The 17,720-nt window shown below is 31.4% G+C and overlaps 1 protein-coding gene across 2 annotated transcripts; it reads left to right on the top strand.

The window, feature by feature from the left end:
* The first annotated feature begins 8,800 nt into the window (after positions 1 to 8,800).
* On the top strand, positions 8,801 to 16,818 carry LOC126715168 (defective in cullin neddylation protein AAR3). 2 transcript variants are annotated; one of them, XM_050415631.1, is made up of 10 exons: positions 8,801 to 9,049; positions 10,375 to 10,507; positions 12,106 to 12,154; positions 12,358 to 12,433; positions 12,601 to 12,683; positions 13,024 to 13,120; positions 14,425 to 14,470; positions 15,860 to 15,948; positions 16,063 to 16,233; positions 16,329 to 16,818. In XM_050415631.1, the coding sequence occupies exons 1-10, from the start codon at positions 8,992 to 8,994 to the stop codon at positions 16,370 to 16,372; spliced, it is 846 nt and encodes a 281-aa protein (XP_050271588.1). In that variant the 5' UTR covers positions 8,801 to 8,991; the 3' UTR covers positions 16,373 to 16,818. The 2 variants fall into 2 exon arrangements, with proteins under 2 accessions (XP_050271588.1, XP_050271587.1); XM_050415630.1 differs by having other exon boundaries at positions 8,802 to 9,049; positions 16,063 to 16,818.
* The last annotated feature ends 902 nt before the right edge of the window (positions 16,819 to 17,720 follow it).

Genomic DNA, 17,720 nt, shown 5'->3' with positions numbered 1-17,720 from the left:
GCAAAAAGTGGAAGGGTAGTGAATTATGTTCATTCTAACTCCAGTTACTATTTGCACACACAATTTATTTTTAGAGATGGGATGCAAAGTCAACCCTTTAGTATTAAATGGAATATGGTAGATAACTATGCAACTAATATAAAAAGAGATGTCAGAAAGAAAAAAATTATAAAAGGAGTTTGCATAATTAAAACCCATATTTAAATGAAAAACCTTGAATTCAATAATTAAAAAAAAAGAAAAAAGATTCAAAGCATATTTAAGTGATAACCTCAATGTAATAGTTAAGAATTATTGACAACCCAAATTACTAAACGTTAAAAAATAAAAGTAGATAAACTTACATAAGAGTTGAATTTTTGACTTTAAAAGTGGGGGAAAAGGTACCGAACTTCACCCTATCAAAACTAAATGTGTAAATATAAACTTCAAGAATATTTTTTGAGAAAAACTCAATACCAAGAGTATTGTTTGATTGGGTGTTTCAAAACCTCAAGAAAACTCCCTTAAAAAAAAAAAAAATTTTGGGAGTTTACTTTTTGAAGCGATGATAGATACTTGGATGTTTAAAATATTAATAAGAAAATCCATGAATTTGGCCTTATTATTTATAATGACCTAAAAATTTAAAGTTTTAAAGATTAGAGTCATGATATAATAAAACTATTATCCATAATCATTCCTATATTTATCCAACAAACAAAATTTCAACTACGGTAAACTTCAAATAAAAAAAAAAAAAAAGAGTTAATAAGGAGTTGTTTCTATTTAAAACAATAAATTTAAGTGATGAAGAAGTCAGTATAAAAATCAAGTTGTTACCGTAAAAATCAAGTTGTTAACATTATTAACTTTTTTTTTTTTTTTTGGTTATCCAAAAAAATAAATTAAAGCAAAATATATTTGAAAAAAAAGTAGATAATAAATTTATTATCAAGTTCCATTCGGCTTGTTTTGAATTTATTAAGTTTTATGAAATTTAATTATTCGGTAATGGATTAATACATCCCTAACTCTGTTGAAATTTAATTATACTCACACATGCATGCGTAGCAACCTAAAAGTAAAAATTGGGAAGGAAAAATTTTTTTTTTTCTTGATCAGACCAAGATCGATCAGCAACCATGGACAAAATATCAAATATCAATCTAAACTAAACTAATATGTATCCAAAACTCTCCGAACTCACTAATATCTATCCATACTCTACTATTTTCCTTCTTCTTCCTCTCTTCAACTCTTTCTTTTTCTTCTTCTAGATCTTCGCATTCCAAAGGCATAACAAATCGGCAAAGCGGGCACGTCCAGCGAACTCTGAGCCAGTTCTCAATACAAGCCGAATGGAACCTGTGCTTGCATGGCATCACTCTAGCCTCACCGCCGACCTCAAATCCTTCCAAGAAAATTGAACAGTTTTCATCAGACTCCTCTGCTGTCACTATCACTCTCGGCATGATCACCTCGATCGCCGCAGGCAACTCCCTAGGCTTCTCCGGCGAGATGCCATAGTCTATGGCTTGTACTACTAGCGAGGCCAGATACATGAGATTACGATATGGATCTTCGGTTACTGGATCCATAGTATTCACTATTCAGTATTCAGAGAGAGAGAGAAAGAAAAAAAAAAAAGTACGTAAGAGATGGATCCATAGTTACGTATCGTGTGTTTTTATACAGAAGTAGTGAAGTACAAAGAGGATTTGGAAAGGCACTGGAAGCTTCCGGAAAAAAAAAAAAATATAAACTATGTTATATACTTAACTAGTCACTAATCCTTGCGATGTACGGAATAGTTTAATTTAAAATTACATATATTTAAAAAAACAAATAAAGAGTTTTGTATGAAAAAACTATTAATTAAAAGTTAATAGAAAATTTATTTTATAATTTAAAGTAGTTTTCCATAGGTATTGTATAGTTATCAACCAAGTAGGATACATATTTTATATTACAAAAGCCAACAGCCCAATGAAGATGATCTGTCTGGAATTTACTCAACCAAATCCGGGTACTACTTCCTCAAAACAGAAGCTCGAATGTCAGCCCCACCAAGGAATCAAGCTTCAGTGCAAACAAAATCACTGTGGAAAAGGATTTGGCAACTGACAGTCCCGTGCAAGGTAAGGAATTTTGTTTGGAGAGCTTGTCGAAATGCTATTCCAACAAACTCCAACCTGGTGTGTCGTTGTGTTATTGAAGACTCAACATGTTCCCTCTACTCACAAAGTCCAGAAGATGTGTTACACTCTTTGTGGTCACGTCCAGGTCTAACTCAAATGTGTTACTCATATTTTAAACAAAGAAAAAAGAAAAAACTTTGTCTTCTAACTCTCACATGCACCAACACTACACCACCATCAGATGTGTAGAGATTATTACACAGTCTTGTTTAGTTTCTTATCAATGTGAATTGCCACTTTTAATATGAATAATGCATTTGCTCACTCCATATTGTTCTACTAATCAATCTGGAATTCTGAAATCGAGTAGGAAACATCTAAACCATTCCCATATAGACTATACTTCTCCTTTAAAAAAAAAAATACATATGGACTATATCACAACATTGATATAAAATTAATTATTGATGATAGGAAATTTGTGGTTTTGATGGTCAGGAATAAGCTCTTCTTCTTGTTATTGATGACAATTTTTTTATAGAGTGGTTTTTCCAAAATCATATGAGGGTTATATATATATAACATACATTGTAGTACAAATTACACCAACATTAGAGAAAATTTGATTGATGAAATTATTAATTATTAAATCAAAATTACGATTAAATCTAATCTTTTAATCGTAAAAACAAATTTTTACAATTAAAATTTTCACATGTAGATTTTTGATACTAATAAATTCACTCACAAGTTACAACAATAACAATATTATAACATAGTAATCATAGAGAGTTAGAGCATGAAAGATGGCAACATGTCCTTACCTTTGCATTTACTCTGAGCAACTTTATGGATACAACGTTACAAAGTGGTCTCATGAAGTCTCATACCCTCTTTGCAAAATCTTCAATTTGCTATATGTGTTTTCTTTGTGAAAATTTAAGTGAGTATGAAGAGTTGCGACTTTGGTAGAGATTTATATTTGTTGAAATTTTTGTTATAGAATTTTAGTTGAAGTAAAATTTTCAAGTTCTTGAAACATATATCTAATAGAGTCTTACTTAAGCTAAACTATTGTAAAACTTGATAAGATACTTACACGTAGAAGAAAAATAATAAATATATAAGATATAAAATTTAAAAAAAAAAAGAAAAAAAAAATAGTGATAACTTGAAAAATTATGGGAGCTCCAAAAGTTTTAGTTATATAAATATATATATATATATATAAAAGTCATCCGCGTCATAAACTGCATATCTGAGATTCCTGAGCCAGTGCTTGACTTGGTGATTCTCGACCTGTTGCTCCTCCGCATCCTTAATTACAGCTTGAATTGTGAGAACAGTGTTCATTTTTTCGAGCTCATCTTTAACACCCCAAATCGATCCAATCGGTTGGAGGATAGAGAAGCCCAAGCTTTCAATGATCGTCTGCACAACGCCATACAAGATTGCATCAGCCATCTCTTCTTGCTGGAAGAAAGAAAACGTAGCAAGACATTTGTACTGGGCCAACAATTGCGGCTATCCTAGGTGAATATAGTAAATTTATCACTTACTGATTCACATTCAGGGACGCACGTAGCTATTGTTTGACTTTTGGGGACAATTTTTTATTTATAAAATAATGATATATTAGTATGCGATGCACAACTTAATAAAAGAATTATTATATATAAATTTTTTTAAAAATGTATTTTTTATAATATAATTAAATTTAATAACAAATAAAATAGTAAAAATATTTTAAAGATTATGGCAAGTTTTAAATTTCTAAAAAATTTTAGTAGTAAATAGGCCAGGTTTTGCACGGTTTTGATTATAAACTTATAACATGAATAATTTTATTGAGAAACACTAATTAATGATTGAAGAGAAACGCTATACCCGGTGGACTACGACATAACTTTTACTTATTCAAATATCAATTAAGGTGAAGTAGGGTGAGGAATAACAAATAATAATTATAACATATCGGCATAATAACATTTATATTTAATTATAATGAAGCGCTTGCATCTCAAAGTGTTAAATTAATATCAACACTAAACATGCTAAGATGTTTATGTTAATTAATGTAAATAAGCATAAAATTAATATCAACATCTAGCACCCTACTATTGCATGAATTATGATTAAAATTGTCTTAATATTTTACTTTAACTCCAAGCAATCATCCCGAATTTACAAATTAAAACTGCCCAAATTTATAAAATTAAAAAAAAAAATTGAAAGCAAAATTCACCATAACACGCACATAAATATATAGACACAAAGAAACTCTGAATTCAATAATTACAAACAATATTAATTTTTAAACATTAAAAAAAAATCTGGAATTAGAGTTAAAGTAAAGATACTCACATGAAAATTAAATTAATTTTGACAGCAAGGGGGAGGCAGTGAAGTCATGGAAATTTCACATCATCTTAAATATCCATTGTTTTTACATCACCCTTTTTATAGTTAATTAATTTTCTGCCTCCATTCTTTGTGGAGTGATGTTCATTATCATGGTTTTGGATGCTCAAATCTTGGTCTCATGGCTACCAATGGGATCTACACATATTGGAAAACAGATCTTTCAAAAAGTGAATAAGATTTTTGTTAAAATTAATCTGTTAGTTTTCATGGAAGATATACAATTGATTATGAATACCATAATAAGCATATAAATTAGATCAAAGTTAACAAAAAATTTAAACAAAAGGCAACCCGCATACAAAACATATTCAATTTGATGAAAAAAAATATAAAGAAGGGAATTTTATGAAATAACAAAAAGAAGAAGACAAATACATACATGCAAGTTTCATAGGTAAGGTAAGTATGAAAAGGAAATAATACATCAAGAAACCGTACGATAGGAAAAAGGGAAAAATATACCCAACTATATATATATACCCCCACTTTTATATTAGATAATTTTAAATTGTGAAAAAGTTGATAACTTGATATGAACACAAAGAAAAAAGAGTTTACATAGTTAAGAAGTTTATGTTAATTACATTTTTTTTTTTTTACTTTATCCCAAAAAAATTAGTTAATTTTATTAGATTGTTATTAGAATTTGTTTTAGTTTACCTTGAAGTTAATAAATATTAGCTATTTTTTTGTTATTTATTCCAAAGGAAAAAAATTTTGAGAAGAAAAAATAATACTTTTAAATTTGTTACTTTATTATTAGGAAATAGGTGATAAAGTTCAATGTTTATCCCAAAAAAAAAATAAAAAATAAAAAATACTAACGTAAGCTAGTAAAATTATTACTTTATAGAATTAAAAAATAAAATAAAAGAAGAAGAAGAAGAAGTTCGTTAGAACACTTATAGTTATTTAATCCAAAGAAGTTGATAAAGATTAAAAACTTTTTATTTTTATCTAAAAACTTAAGTGAATGAATTTATTGAAAAAATCTAAAAAAAAATTCTGCAATTTGGTGAAGCCATTTGGCACAATCACGATTTCTAAGTCCAACTTTTATTATATAGTATATGTAAGGATGCGATTTGCAATGAACCTTAACAGTGTTGGGTTCGCACGTAAAAAGGCCCAGACAATATGATTTGTATAGCGTGGGTGTAAAGAACTAGGTTAACTGTGGTCTTTCTTAAAAAGATTTACTCTCACGTATATTAAAGGTCTAAAGTTGGTACAACGATCGTTTTCTCTAGTGATCAATACAATTCCTTTTCTCTACTTTTTCTCTCTTCCTTTTTGTCTGTGTTTTTCTCCCTTTTTCTTTTTTTGTTTCGATCCCCCTTTCTTCATGCTCTTCTTTTAGTTTATATACCCCCATTTGTGTTCCATCCTCACCGCACATGTGTAGGTTGGGTCCGGAGGATTTCTTTCTGTCCCATCTAGCACCTCCTGGAACTTCCTATGGGCAGCTGTAAGGCTGCTTCTTTATTGTTCAGGTATCACCTCCACATTAATGCGGCCAGAGAGTTGGTTGAGAGGTCATTAATGCGGAGGCAGCTGTAGTTATAGATATTTGTTTGCCCTATCTCTTTCATCCTTGGTCAGTTATTCTATCATTTACGGTGACCTAATTCTGAGGTCTGGTTGCAATAAGACCACGTCCTGATCGTCCTCGGTCGCATATTGCCGAGGAGTATGGTGTCCTCAGACGGATATGCAGAACCCTACCCTTGTGATGTTAACTACCATCCCCTTCAGTAACTACCTTATGACCTGACTTGGCTTCCTCGGACGGATATGCATCCTCAGATGGGCCACGGGCCCAACAATCCTGAATCAATTCTGAACTTTATGGGCCTATTGATCGAATGGTCCCCACAGTATATAATATGATATGATATAGATTAGGCGATTTTTATAATATCTTATATTATATTATATTAACATAATAGAAGTATAGTATTAAATTGGAATATCATAAAATAAATAAATATCAATATATAGCCCACTTTTTCCCAATTTTTTTTTTGTTTAAATTCGCAATATACATGTAGGTACATCCATTATTTTTTAAAATTATTTATTTATTTTATACCGTTTTTTAAAATGTATTTTAAATTTTGAACCAACTAAAACTAAAAACTTTCTTCTCAAAGAAAAAAAAAAAGAAAAAAAGAAAAAAACTAAAACTAAAAACTTACCATCAATTTTAGTATTAAAAAACTTTAAAAAGTTGACAGGATAATATATTATTAATATCGTTTTATTACAAAAGCATCACTTTATTATTATAGCTTTTATTAATTAAAGAGTATCCTAAGGGCACACATTAAGGTATATTTAATGCTCTATTTTATATATATATATACACACACATTTTTTAATTATATTTTTCCAAAAATAGAGTCAAATTGTGTATATATATATATATATATATATATATCAAGAAAAGCATAACTTTGACAATGAATTCGTAGGTGCAAACCTTAATTCATTCTGATTATGGACTTGCTACAATATTGCCAACAACAAGAGCACACTCAAACCCAACATCCATCCTTTTTTTTTTAAATTATCATTTTGATCAAATTGATTAAGCCATTGTTGGATTTGGTCTTATATGAGTGAGAAATAGAGAGACAATATGAGGAATATATAAATAGTATGTATTTTATTCCGAAGCAATTTCTTTTTCGGTTCTCCAACAAACCCAACACTTGAAATCAAATTCATTTTATGTCACAAACTCAAATTATCCACCAAACACACTCATAATTCTAAAACCCAACAATGACTTTAGCAAAATATTACTATGTAAATCCAATATTCCCTCTCTCTCTCTTAAAAAGAATGGATAAACATTCCCCTTCCATCTCCTTCTCTTTACTCTTCTCTCTCCAAACTTCCAAACACATCATAAATGAATTTCCTTGTCATTTTAATGAAAATCACATCATAAAAATGTTAATCAAGTAAGCAAAAATGGACATAAAAATGACTAAAAAGGACTTAATTGTTCCTTTTTTTTAATTCAAGGACTAAAATTGGTTTATTTATTTATTATTATTTAAAGTTAGGGGACTAAAATTGAATCTATCCCAAATTTGAGGGATTAAATACAATTTACCTAACTTAAAAATACACTATGGTCCATTTATTCCATTTACTGGTCCATCCAACAATAGATCCAATTGGCTTCATATATATCTCAAACAATTTACTTATTCTCTCTTCAAAATCAAGGTGCTATAATTTATATGATTTTGAATTTTAATATTAACACTTCTTTGTTTTTGAATTCTAATATAATTAAAAATACAATACCAATCTTTCGTAAGAATTGCTTTTAGATAATTACTTTAAAGCTAAAATGAAACTTATACAATTTAAATTTGATTGAAATTTATTTCAGTTATTTAACTTTATTTTCAATCAATTGAATCCTCTAAATTTCAAATTTAATCAATGGTTCAAGCTTTTTGTTTGAAATTGTTGTTAAGTATGTAATTAATAAATTAAAAATATTCTGAAAAATTTCTTACATAATATAAAATATTTTTCATGTGAGTTTTATAAAATATTTAAATGTTTTAGACACTAAATTATAAAATGTTAAATTTGGAAAGTTAAATATCATATTATCAAGTTCTTCAATTAAATTCAAATACTAGATTGTATTTAAAAAAAAAGAAAAAACATCTAATTACGTTAACCAATAAAATACATAATATAATAAAGTATTATAATTTTAAGGATAATAAAATTTAATATATTTAAATTTAATTGAAAAACGTAATACACCTAATTTTCCTCCAAAAAGGATTTCAATCTTATTATAAATTATTATTAATTTCTTATAAGATTATAATAGATTATTTTAGATATTTAATATAATTGTATATAAAAATAAATAACTAAAATGTAAATCTATTTCTATGTTTTATCAGAATTCATTTAAATTTTTTAACTTTATTTTATTTAATTTCATTATTCCAACTTTTCAATTTATTTAATTAAAATCTATTTATCAATTTTTATTAAAATATTGTGGTTAATTGGTTCGATTTTAATTTTTTATAAAAATTAATTTAAAAACTTTAATTGAATAAATTTAAAATTTAAGAACTAATAAAATTTGAAAGTAAAATTAGGGAAATGAAATAAATTACGTAGATTTTGCATTTTAGCAAAAAAAGAAAAAAACAAAAATTTTGAAAACTCCAAATATGTCCAAAAATCTCTCGAAGAGTTTTGCGTATGATTGCACTGTCTGATACATCCAAAAAGCCACAGAGAGAGAGAGAGAGAGAGAGAGAGGGAGAGAGAGAGAGTCTATATTGTCTATCCAATTCTTCTCCACTTCCTTGTAGCGGTAGGGTTTCTCTCTTCTTCAATCTCACCCACAAAAGCTCTATAGCTCCACAGGAGGAGCTCCAGACCACTTGGCTCCATGGATCCCTCCGGGTCGACCCAGTTCGATATCTGCGAGATTTACAGGCAATATTGTGGTAATTTCGAATTTCCTCACCTTCTTTCAATTTTTTTCACTGCCAATTTGATTGTGAAAAGCAATAAAATTTCAAACTTTCTTGCTAAAGATTCGGTTTTTACTTTCTTTTTTTAGCTGGGTTGGTTTTGATGCCCTGCTTGGTTGCTGGGAAAACCTGGGAATTTGGTTTTCTGGACTTTATAATTAAGATTCTCAATTGGGTTTCTATTGTTTTCTTTCAAGCTGAGGTTTTGATGGTTGGAACATGGAAAGGAAAGCAAAATTCAGTTTTGGGTTTTAAATTTTTAATTAATTAATTTTTTCTTTGGGATTCAATTAGAGGTAATTCTGAGCTCAGCTCAGCTGTGATCAATATGAATTTTTGGTCTGGTTTAAGGTGTTATTATGTGAAAAGTGAAAGCTAATGCAATATGATTCATGGGATTCAGCAATGTTGCATTTTGCTATTCTTTACTTTCTGTTGGTAGGAAATATGAAATGTGTACTGTATAAGTGCTTGTTGAGCTATTAGTTTTATACAAAAATTGGGGTGGTTGTCAATCTTGGGTGCTTTCTTTGTGTTTCTTAATGGGTAAAGGTGCAGTCTTTTGCTAAATTCTGAACGTTCTATCATCTGAGCTAGTTTTTAACTGTATAAGAAAGAAGAACAAAAGAAATGTGCTTTTCGTTTTTGGAGATTTTGAATCCCTCTTTTTCTGTATCTTTCACCTAATTCACTAACCATATTGACTCTAATGTATAAATCTAAATAACAATAGATACCATTATTCCAAGAGTTTGACGTTTCATTGATTTTGATATTACAGAGAATGAAAATCTCCCTACTTATACATGATTTATGAGTGAAAAAAAAAAAAAAAAAAATCCTTGGATAGTGTTTCGTAGTCTGGTGATCGTTTTCGCGTAGGTGTGAGGAAAAAATGAGTAAAGGATTTAGAGCTTAATTTTACATATTGAGAAGTCTATAAAAAAAAAGAAAATTATTTTGCTAAAAAAAAGGAAGAAAATTAAAGAATATAAGATTTAATTGGATTTGATTTGAAAATTGGGTCAGAGATTGATTGTACATGTTGAGATGCTTTTCTGGAACTAAATATGTTGTCTTTTATGGTATTATATGATGCTTCCAAAACTTTCTTTTTACATGGGCATCTTGTTTTCCAAACTTTCTTTGATGCCAATTTAGTTCAACTTGTTTTTTTCTTTGGTTACCTAAGATATTTGTGTGGGGTTTATGTTCATTCATTTACTTTTAATATGATTTAAACAAATTAATAGTCTAAATTGATAGTTGTCATTTGGTTGATTTGTGAACTTTTGCAGATATTACATCAGGAAATGTATATGTTAATGGGAATGAGGGCTACAAACAAGACGATGAATCACAAACGGCTAAAATTTCAAGAGACACATTGAACCAGCTCTTAAAATTGGTGGAGTCAAGGGTTCACACAAGGTATAAATCTCTATAAGCTGCACGCTCCGCTTTTTGAAACTTGAAGTTCTCTTAGGAAGTTGGTGTTAGATGCTAGTTTAGATTAATTTGAGGCTATATTGACATACATGTGCACAAAGTACTTGATTTTCCTATAATATTTTTCAGCCTTGCTTGAGCAAGCTGTGGGCATAACTTGCAGTTTTAAATGACATAGAATTTCATGGTGTGAACTAACTGTTCAGTCATTTTCCAAAATACATTGAATCATTGATATAGTTTCAATTTTTGGAGGTGAACTAATTGAAATATTTTCTTGGTAAATATGAAAAGAGAGAGAATTCATTGAGTTTCTTCAGGGGATTGAACATCAATAATTGTATAAACATGATATATTTTCATGTTGCCATACCCATGAACTTTACTAAGGAAAAAAAGGGATTGGAGAATTGAAATAGCATGCATGCTTGATGAAGTACATATGACTTCTGCAGCAGGGAGACAGAGAGGAGTAAGGATACGAACATATTTTGGTTTTAAGCATAATTCTTGACCAAAAGGACTGAATTTAGGGTTATTCAACATATAGACATGGTTGTTTTAAGGAGAGACAAAGGCATTGACAATAAGTGATGCTGGGGTCTGTGGTAATTTGCAACCAAAAGTCATCCATTCAACTGCAATTTCGTATATATAATTAGACTTCCATCCTTCTTAATAAAGAGATTGAAGTATCAGAAGACAAGTCCTAAGATTTTGAATCTATTTCTAATGGCACCTCATTTGTTTGTGAGACTAAGGTAGAGGGTGAGGTCATCGGTTTGAGACCCGTTGGGTGTGTGTAACTTACCAATAAAAAAAAGGATGAATCTTTCACCTTGTGTGAGTAGGTGGGGGGTGTGAAGCTGGGTGTGTATTTTGGACAGGATGTAACTATCAAAGGAATTGTTTTATTGAAAAATAAATTTAGGAATCTACAGGGGCTTAAAAATTATAAATGCATTACAAAAATATGCTAAAAATGGATTTATTTTAGGGATATATATATATATATATATATATATATTAATGCGGCCGATTGCCTGGTCTTTTTTATGATTCTCCACATAAAGGAGACTAGGTAATGCCATTGAGCTACAAGACTCTTGGCAATTGTGTATATGAAATAGTAGTAATAGAACTAAAAAGAGCATATCCAAAATAGATTTTTTTGTGATAAAGTTTAGATAGGGTTTGGAAGCTAAAAGAGACTACCTGGAGATTGCTGGATGTGTAAAATAATTATTTACTTGGGCAAGTTTTCTTGTCATCTACCTTGCTGTTTGTGATTATGTTTTTTAGTGAATGTTCTTTCTTTTTTCCCTGTGGAGGAGTCAGCTTAATCAGCCCATTGGTTGAGTTGTGCTGTGACCTGATCTGCTTAACTTGCAGTTAAAATTATACAAGTTACACACACAGATGCTTCCCCTTACCTGTGCTGATTGTTATCTGCACATTGTATTTTTCATTCATCATTATGTGTGGCTAATAACTGAATTCTATAAATTTATAATGGCACATCATTGAGCACTTTTCTGTTGTTCTCAGTTATTGAAAAACTATAGTGTTTGTGTTGACAGGATTATTTTTTATGAACTTTCCAAGCTCATGTCAAAGCTAGACTTGGTGGTGAGAATTCATTTCTTTTTTAAGTTTTTCAACTGTTTTTGATTTCCATTGCTTAATGATGTTATTTTTTTCAATAAGCATTTCCATCTTGTATTAAATGCTTTTAAATTTATTTACTTTTAGAATGTTGGATGTGTCTTCTATTTTTGTGATGGGTACAATGTGATTCTACCTTGACTCTTTTTTTTTAATTAATAATGTAGGTAGACTTTTCTGAATTTTCCCGCTTCTATGACTTTGTTTTCTTAATTTGCCGTGAAAATGGTCAAAAGAACATCAGTAAGTTTTCTTCTTCCTTTGTTCAATGTAATTATTTTTTATGATTTCGTACAGTATTGTACTGGATATCTACTGGAAAAAGAACATGCAGGATACATGAGTTACAGATTGTTGTGATGAAATTTCTTGCCTTGTTTACTTTTTTTTCTTGACTGAATCATTTGCAGCTGTAAGCAAGGCAGTTACTGCATGGAAATTAGTCCTAGCAGGTAGATTTCGACTGCTGAATCAATGGTGCGACTTTGTTGAGGTAATCAAATGCAAATGTTTAATGTTTGCCATGCTTTGTTCCTTGTACAGATTTGATGTCTCAAAATACCCATCATAATATAATCAGATGTAATGGCTAGGTTTAGGTAATTTCCAATCCAACAGGAATATTGGTATGAAATTATATCCATTGTTGAGTACCAGGGAAATGCTGTGTCAGACTGCATGCCAAATTCTATAATTTTGAACAGTAGTTCTTTGGTTCTCCCTTGTATAGGGCATATTTTGGGACTAAGGCTTGATTATTGTTGTTGTTGTAAAGTAAAAATTATCATTTTTTGTGCATTTCTGTTGAAATTGATCCATTGAATTCCTTCTAGAAAAATCAACGACACAACATCTCTGAGGATACTTGGCAGCAAGTTTTAGCTTTCAGCCGGTGTGTACATGAAAATCTGGAAGGGTATGATCCTGAAGGTACTAATACTCACCAGATCTTTATTTGAATATTAAGATGTGGTCATATCATACAGTCTATTTAACCTTTCATCGTTTTTATATGTAAAACTTATTGTACTTAATAATCATTATTGTGTTGTGAGTTCTATTTCCTGCTGGGAAAGCTCAATCTATTCATGCTTTATCTTTGATAACATGCTGCTTAAATTAGTTAAGCTCAAAAAGTAAAAAAGGTGTGTGACAAGTCTTTACAGGTTGTAAAAAGGTTGTTGAAGGAAGTAAGCAGATGCAAACTTCTCAAACTCTGAGGACTCCTTGAGTCTTTTAATATGGGGATCTTATTGTGTTTTTTGGTTTACTTTTATTTATGAGTTTTGGTCATTCATCCTTTTGTTTTGTAGACCTGCTATTTTCGTATGATCTCATGAACTTGTTATGCAAATTCTGGAAGTTCAGATCGTCTGGAAAGTCAAGGTTAATTATAGATTTTCATAAGCTTTAGTTTTCAAACTTGTTAGAATCAATTTTGTAACTTCCTGTTGCTTTCCAAGATTACTGCATCTGATCTCGACCATAATGATTGTAAACTACTACTACTAAGTTGCACAGACTTGAACTTGATCAAAAGAATAACATGTTTGGGTTGAAATATTGAAGTGTTATCAGAAAATAATGCCAAGGAAGAGGCACTGGCCAAGCAAAACTGTGAATTTTAAATCTTAAAAAGTTCCTTCTTCCCTCTGCTGTTGCTCTGGACTAGGGGTAGGAGCTTGGGTTGGGCATGCTCTTGATTCTCTTGTTTGTCGTTCATGAAGCCAAGTTATGGAAATATTTTTTCCTTTCCTGCCATTGGTTCAATCAGTTTTCAAAATTAATGTTTGAAGTTCCTTGTGCGGGTAGGGCTATTTCTTGGTCAGATACCATTATAGATGGATACAAATGGTAGTCATCATTTCATTTGTGCCATTGCATGTAGACCATGGTCGTTTTCTTTCCCTGCCCTCAGAGTATCTTCTCTTCTGTAATCTCGGATGTGAATTCAGTATTGACTGGTTTTCCATTGGAAACTTAGAATACCTGGGTGTTGGTGGGATATTAAGGACTGTAGCATGATCATTATGGCATATCCCAGTTTATGTTTTAAACCCAATTATTAGGAGGTTGTCTGTAACATTATAAATAATCTTAAATGTACTTAAGCCTCCTGTTTGTTTATGTTTTGCTTTATTTTCATGGCACAGGTTCCTAGTGCCATTTCTGTAAAAGTAATAATAGATACTACTATCGAATTAACTAAAGTAATGCTTAAATTTTGTTTGCAGGTGCTTGGCCTGTTCTAATAGATGACTTTGTTGAGCATATGTACAGGTTTAATTCTATACCTTCAACAATGCATCATGGAATTTTTGAGATATTCCTTTGGCTATAATTATTTTTTTTTTTTGTTTGAAATTTTTTTTTTAAATTTTCCCCTGTAGATGTGATTATGCCAAATAACAAATGTTTGCTGAATTTTCATTTCTAGTTTGTCTTTGAAATGTTGCCTCACTAACTTTCCAAGGCTTCTCTTACAACTTGAATGCATCTCAATTATGAAACAAAAATCAAGCCTTAGTCCCAAAACTTTGGGGTTGGCTATGGATCCTCAATAGAATTATTTTTTGGTTCCCTCGACTTAAATCAACTCACTTTTCCTCACTAGTGTATTAATTGCTGTCTTCAACACATGACCAAATCCTCTCAAGTGACTGTTCATGTTTTTGTCAACATGGGCCGTGCCTATTGCTGTCTTTGGGGTTAGGACTAGTGTTTGTTCATATACATCTGAGTAAGCCTTTATACTGTTTTTCTGCACACTTAAGTTCTGTCCTTTATCCAGTCTTGGCAGTAACTTCGTAAAGTGAGCCAAGAGCCTAGTAGCTCAATTGGTTGGCATTTCCTGCATTTCCTGGTTTTTCCAAGACATCCAAGGTTCAACCTCCCCCTAACACCCCCCCCCCCCCCCCCCCCCCCTTGTTGTAACTATTGAATTATCAAGAATTTTTTTTTTTTCATAGAGTGATATTGCACAAAGCATGATTAAGGGTGCGTTTATATAATACCTTGAGCTTTCCTTCAATATCAATCTTGTAGGTACCTGGTATTTCAAAATGCATTGAGATGAAAAAGAAAAAGGAAAAGGTCCAAGAAGGAGGCCAGTTTCAATGTATTCTTTTAACATTAGGAGAAAAATTTCAGTTCTTCAAAGAAAAAACCAGGAACCATACATATTTTTGAGAAATTAGTTCATGTGGGTGGTCTGCCTCAAGTTTTAGTCATTTGAGTATGTGCATTCTTTAATTTTGTGCTGATGAGCTCTAGGTCAAATGGTGCCTCCTACTCTATAAAATCAGTTGAGGGTGAAGTTGTGGCTTCAAATCTATTGGGGGTGTGTGTTAAACGATCTATTTTTATTTTAATTATATTTTGGGAGCTCACTTACAAATGGAAAAGCAAGTTACCAGTGGACTTCGGTTTAATTTCTGGCAGTGATGTGGCAGTAGCCTGTAGGAGCTATAAGGCTTGGAGATCCTGGTGCTGGACCATTATATTAGATAGGCTCTTCCACTTCATTATAAGAGTTGTGCCTGGAATATATGCACAAGAAAAGCAGAAAAACTTTTGATATGTAATTATGATTGACTAATGCTGCACTTTCTCCCTTCGCTAATTTGGCATCTCAGAGATTTAATGACTAATGTATCCTTTGTTGTGCAGGGTATCGGGAACTAATGATAATGCTAACTTCTTCTGTAACTGTGGTAATTCAGAATCCCAGTCATCCGTATTCGAGGAACCTCTTCCTGGTATGTCAATTCATTGCAAAAACATATAGGTTGATTTCAATTGTTCACTGAAATAGAGGCTTGTATGCAACAAAATATGAGTTGTGGTCCAACAATTTGGTGGTTTTGTCACAGGATTGAAAGATTTTCCTGGTTTGAAGAGGAAGGTACTTGAGGACCTTCAACAGGATGAAATGAGGTCCTCATCCACCTTCCCCCACTATACAGACCGGGATCCTGCTTTGAGTTTTAAGAGAATCAGGCTGACTTCTCCCAGACCGGCAAACTGGGAGGATAATCCACCAGGTAATACTACAGAAGATTGCATGGAAATCACGAGACATAATAGTCCATTGTGCTCTTCCAAGTCTCCATGTGCAGTTGAAGGTTGTTTGTCACAGGGCTTTGCAGGGCTTCTTTCAACACGCGTCTGTTTGCAGTTTGATCAGGAAAGGAGAGTTTCCTTCACATAGAGCTCTCAGCTGAGTCAAACTATAGGAAAATTTCCATTACGAGTTAAAATGAGTGGATGTATTTGTCTGGCTTCTGGTTATAATAATGTATTTCCATCAGCATATGTTTTCGTGAATCCAAATTTTCTGTCCCACTTTTCCTGCTTTATTTTATACTCTACCAATAAAAGCTTGTCACGTGTTAACATAATTAATTAAATACCATCATTATTGACTTATTAATATTATCATTATTAATTAATGGTAGTATTTAATTAATTAGGTGAATACGTGGCAAGCTTTTATTGGTGGAGTATAGAGTGAAGTAGGAAAAGTGAGACAGAAGATTTGGACTCTGTTTTCGTGGGGTCTTATTGTTTGTTGTTGAACGTTAATTTATCTTATTGAAAAATCAATAAATGTTTCTTTTGTCCTTCAATAGTTAATTATTTCACATATTGAATCATAAATGATTTTGATTGTTTATAGTTGATTATGGTGCAATTTTTGAAGTTGGTTCAGCTAAAACAGAGTCACATAATCTTTTGGTTTAGGAACGTACAGGATAACTAGTACGATATTTGGAACGTTACTTGAAAAGCATCTATCCCTTTGTCCCTGCTTCCCATCCTTCCAGTCTTAAGTCTCCAACTCTTCCTCTCAATGCATTTTTCCTCCAACTAGAAAAAAGCTCAGGATACCAATCAGAGACATTACAATTTTCAATTTTCTTACGCTTAATGATAAACAGTGATACCTGCCTGTTAGCCGGAATATTGTGCCCCTAAGCCATAAGGCTTGGGGAAGTTGGGAACTCCCGATGGAGTAGCAGTCCCCTGGGGCGGAGGGGGAGGGGGTAGGGGTAGATTTTAGGTAGATTTCTAACCCAAAAAAAAAAATGATAAACAGAGAGTAGAATAGTAACCATGTGAGATTTCTGTGTTTGATGTTTTCAATCATCCTCCTTTCCTTCTTCTTTTTATTTTTTTTACAAAATAGAAATTTTACTCTAATTTAATGTAAGTATATATGTGTGTGAAATTCCTTTTTAGAGACTTGAATTTCGTCCTTTGCCCTCTACACCCCCACAAACACTTACCAAGGGTGTGCGGTGGTAAGCTCCTTTCCTATTGTAATTGGAACTAGGCTTTCCATGTAAAGGTATGAGTAATAAGTTTACAAATCCACCATTCTTCAAAATTCCTCCTAAGAAATGAAATTGAATAGGGTCCATTGTTTATTGTTTAGTACAAGTCCTCTCAATATAATGCTCCTTCATCATCCATATTTCCAACCATATCTCCAGCGTGTTAAGTATAAGAACTATATGGTTAGCATTCA

This window comes from Quercus robur, chromosome 2 (assembly GCF_932294415.1).
Source record: "Quercus robur chromosome 2, dhQueRobu3.1, whole genome shotgun sequence".
Taxonomy (NCBI): domain Eukaryota; kingdom Viridiplantae; phylum Streptophyta; class Magnoliopsida; order Fagales; family Fagaceae; genus Quercus; species Quercus robur.
This window is presented reverse-complemented; position numbering and strand designations above follow the sequence as displayed.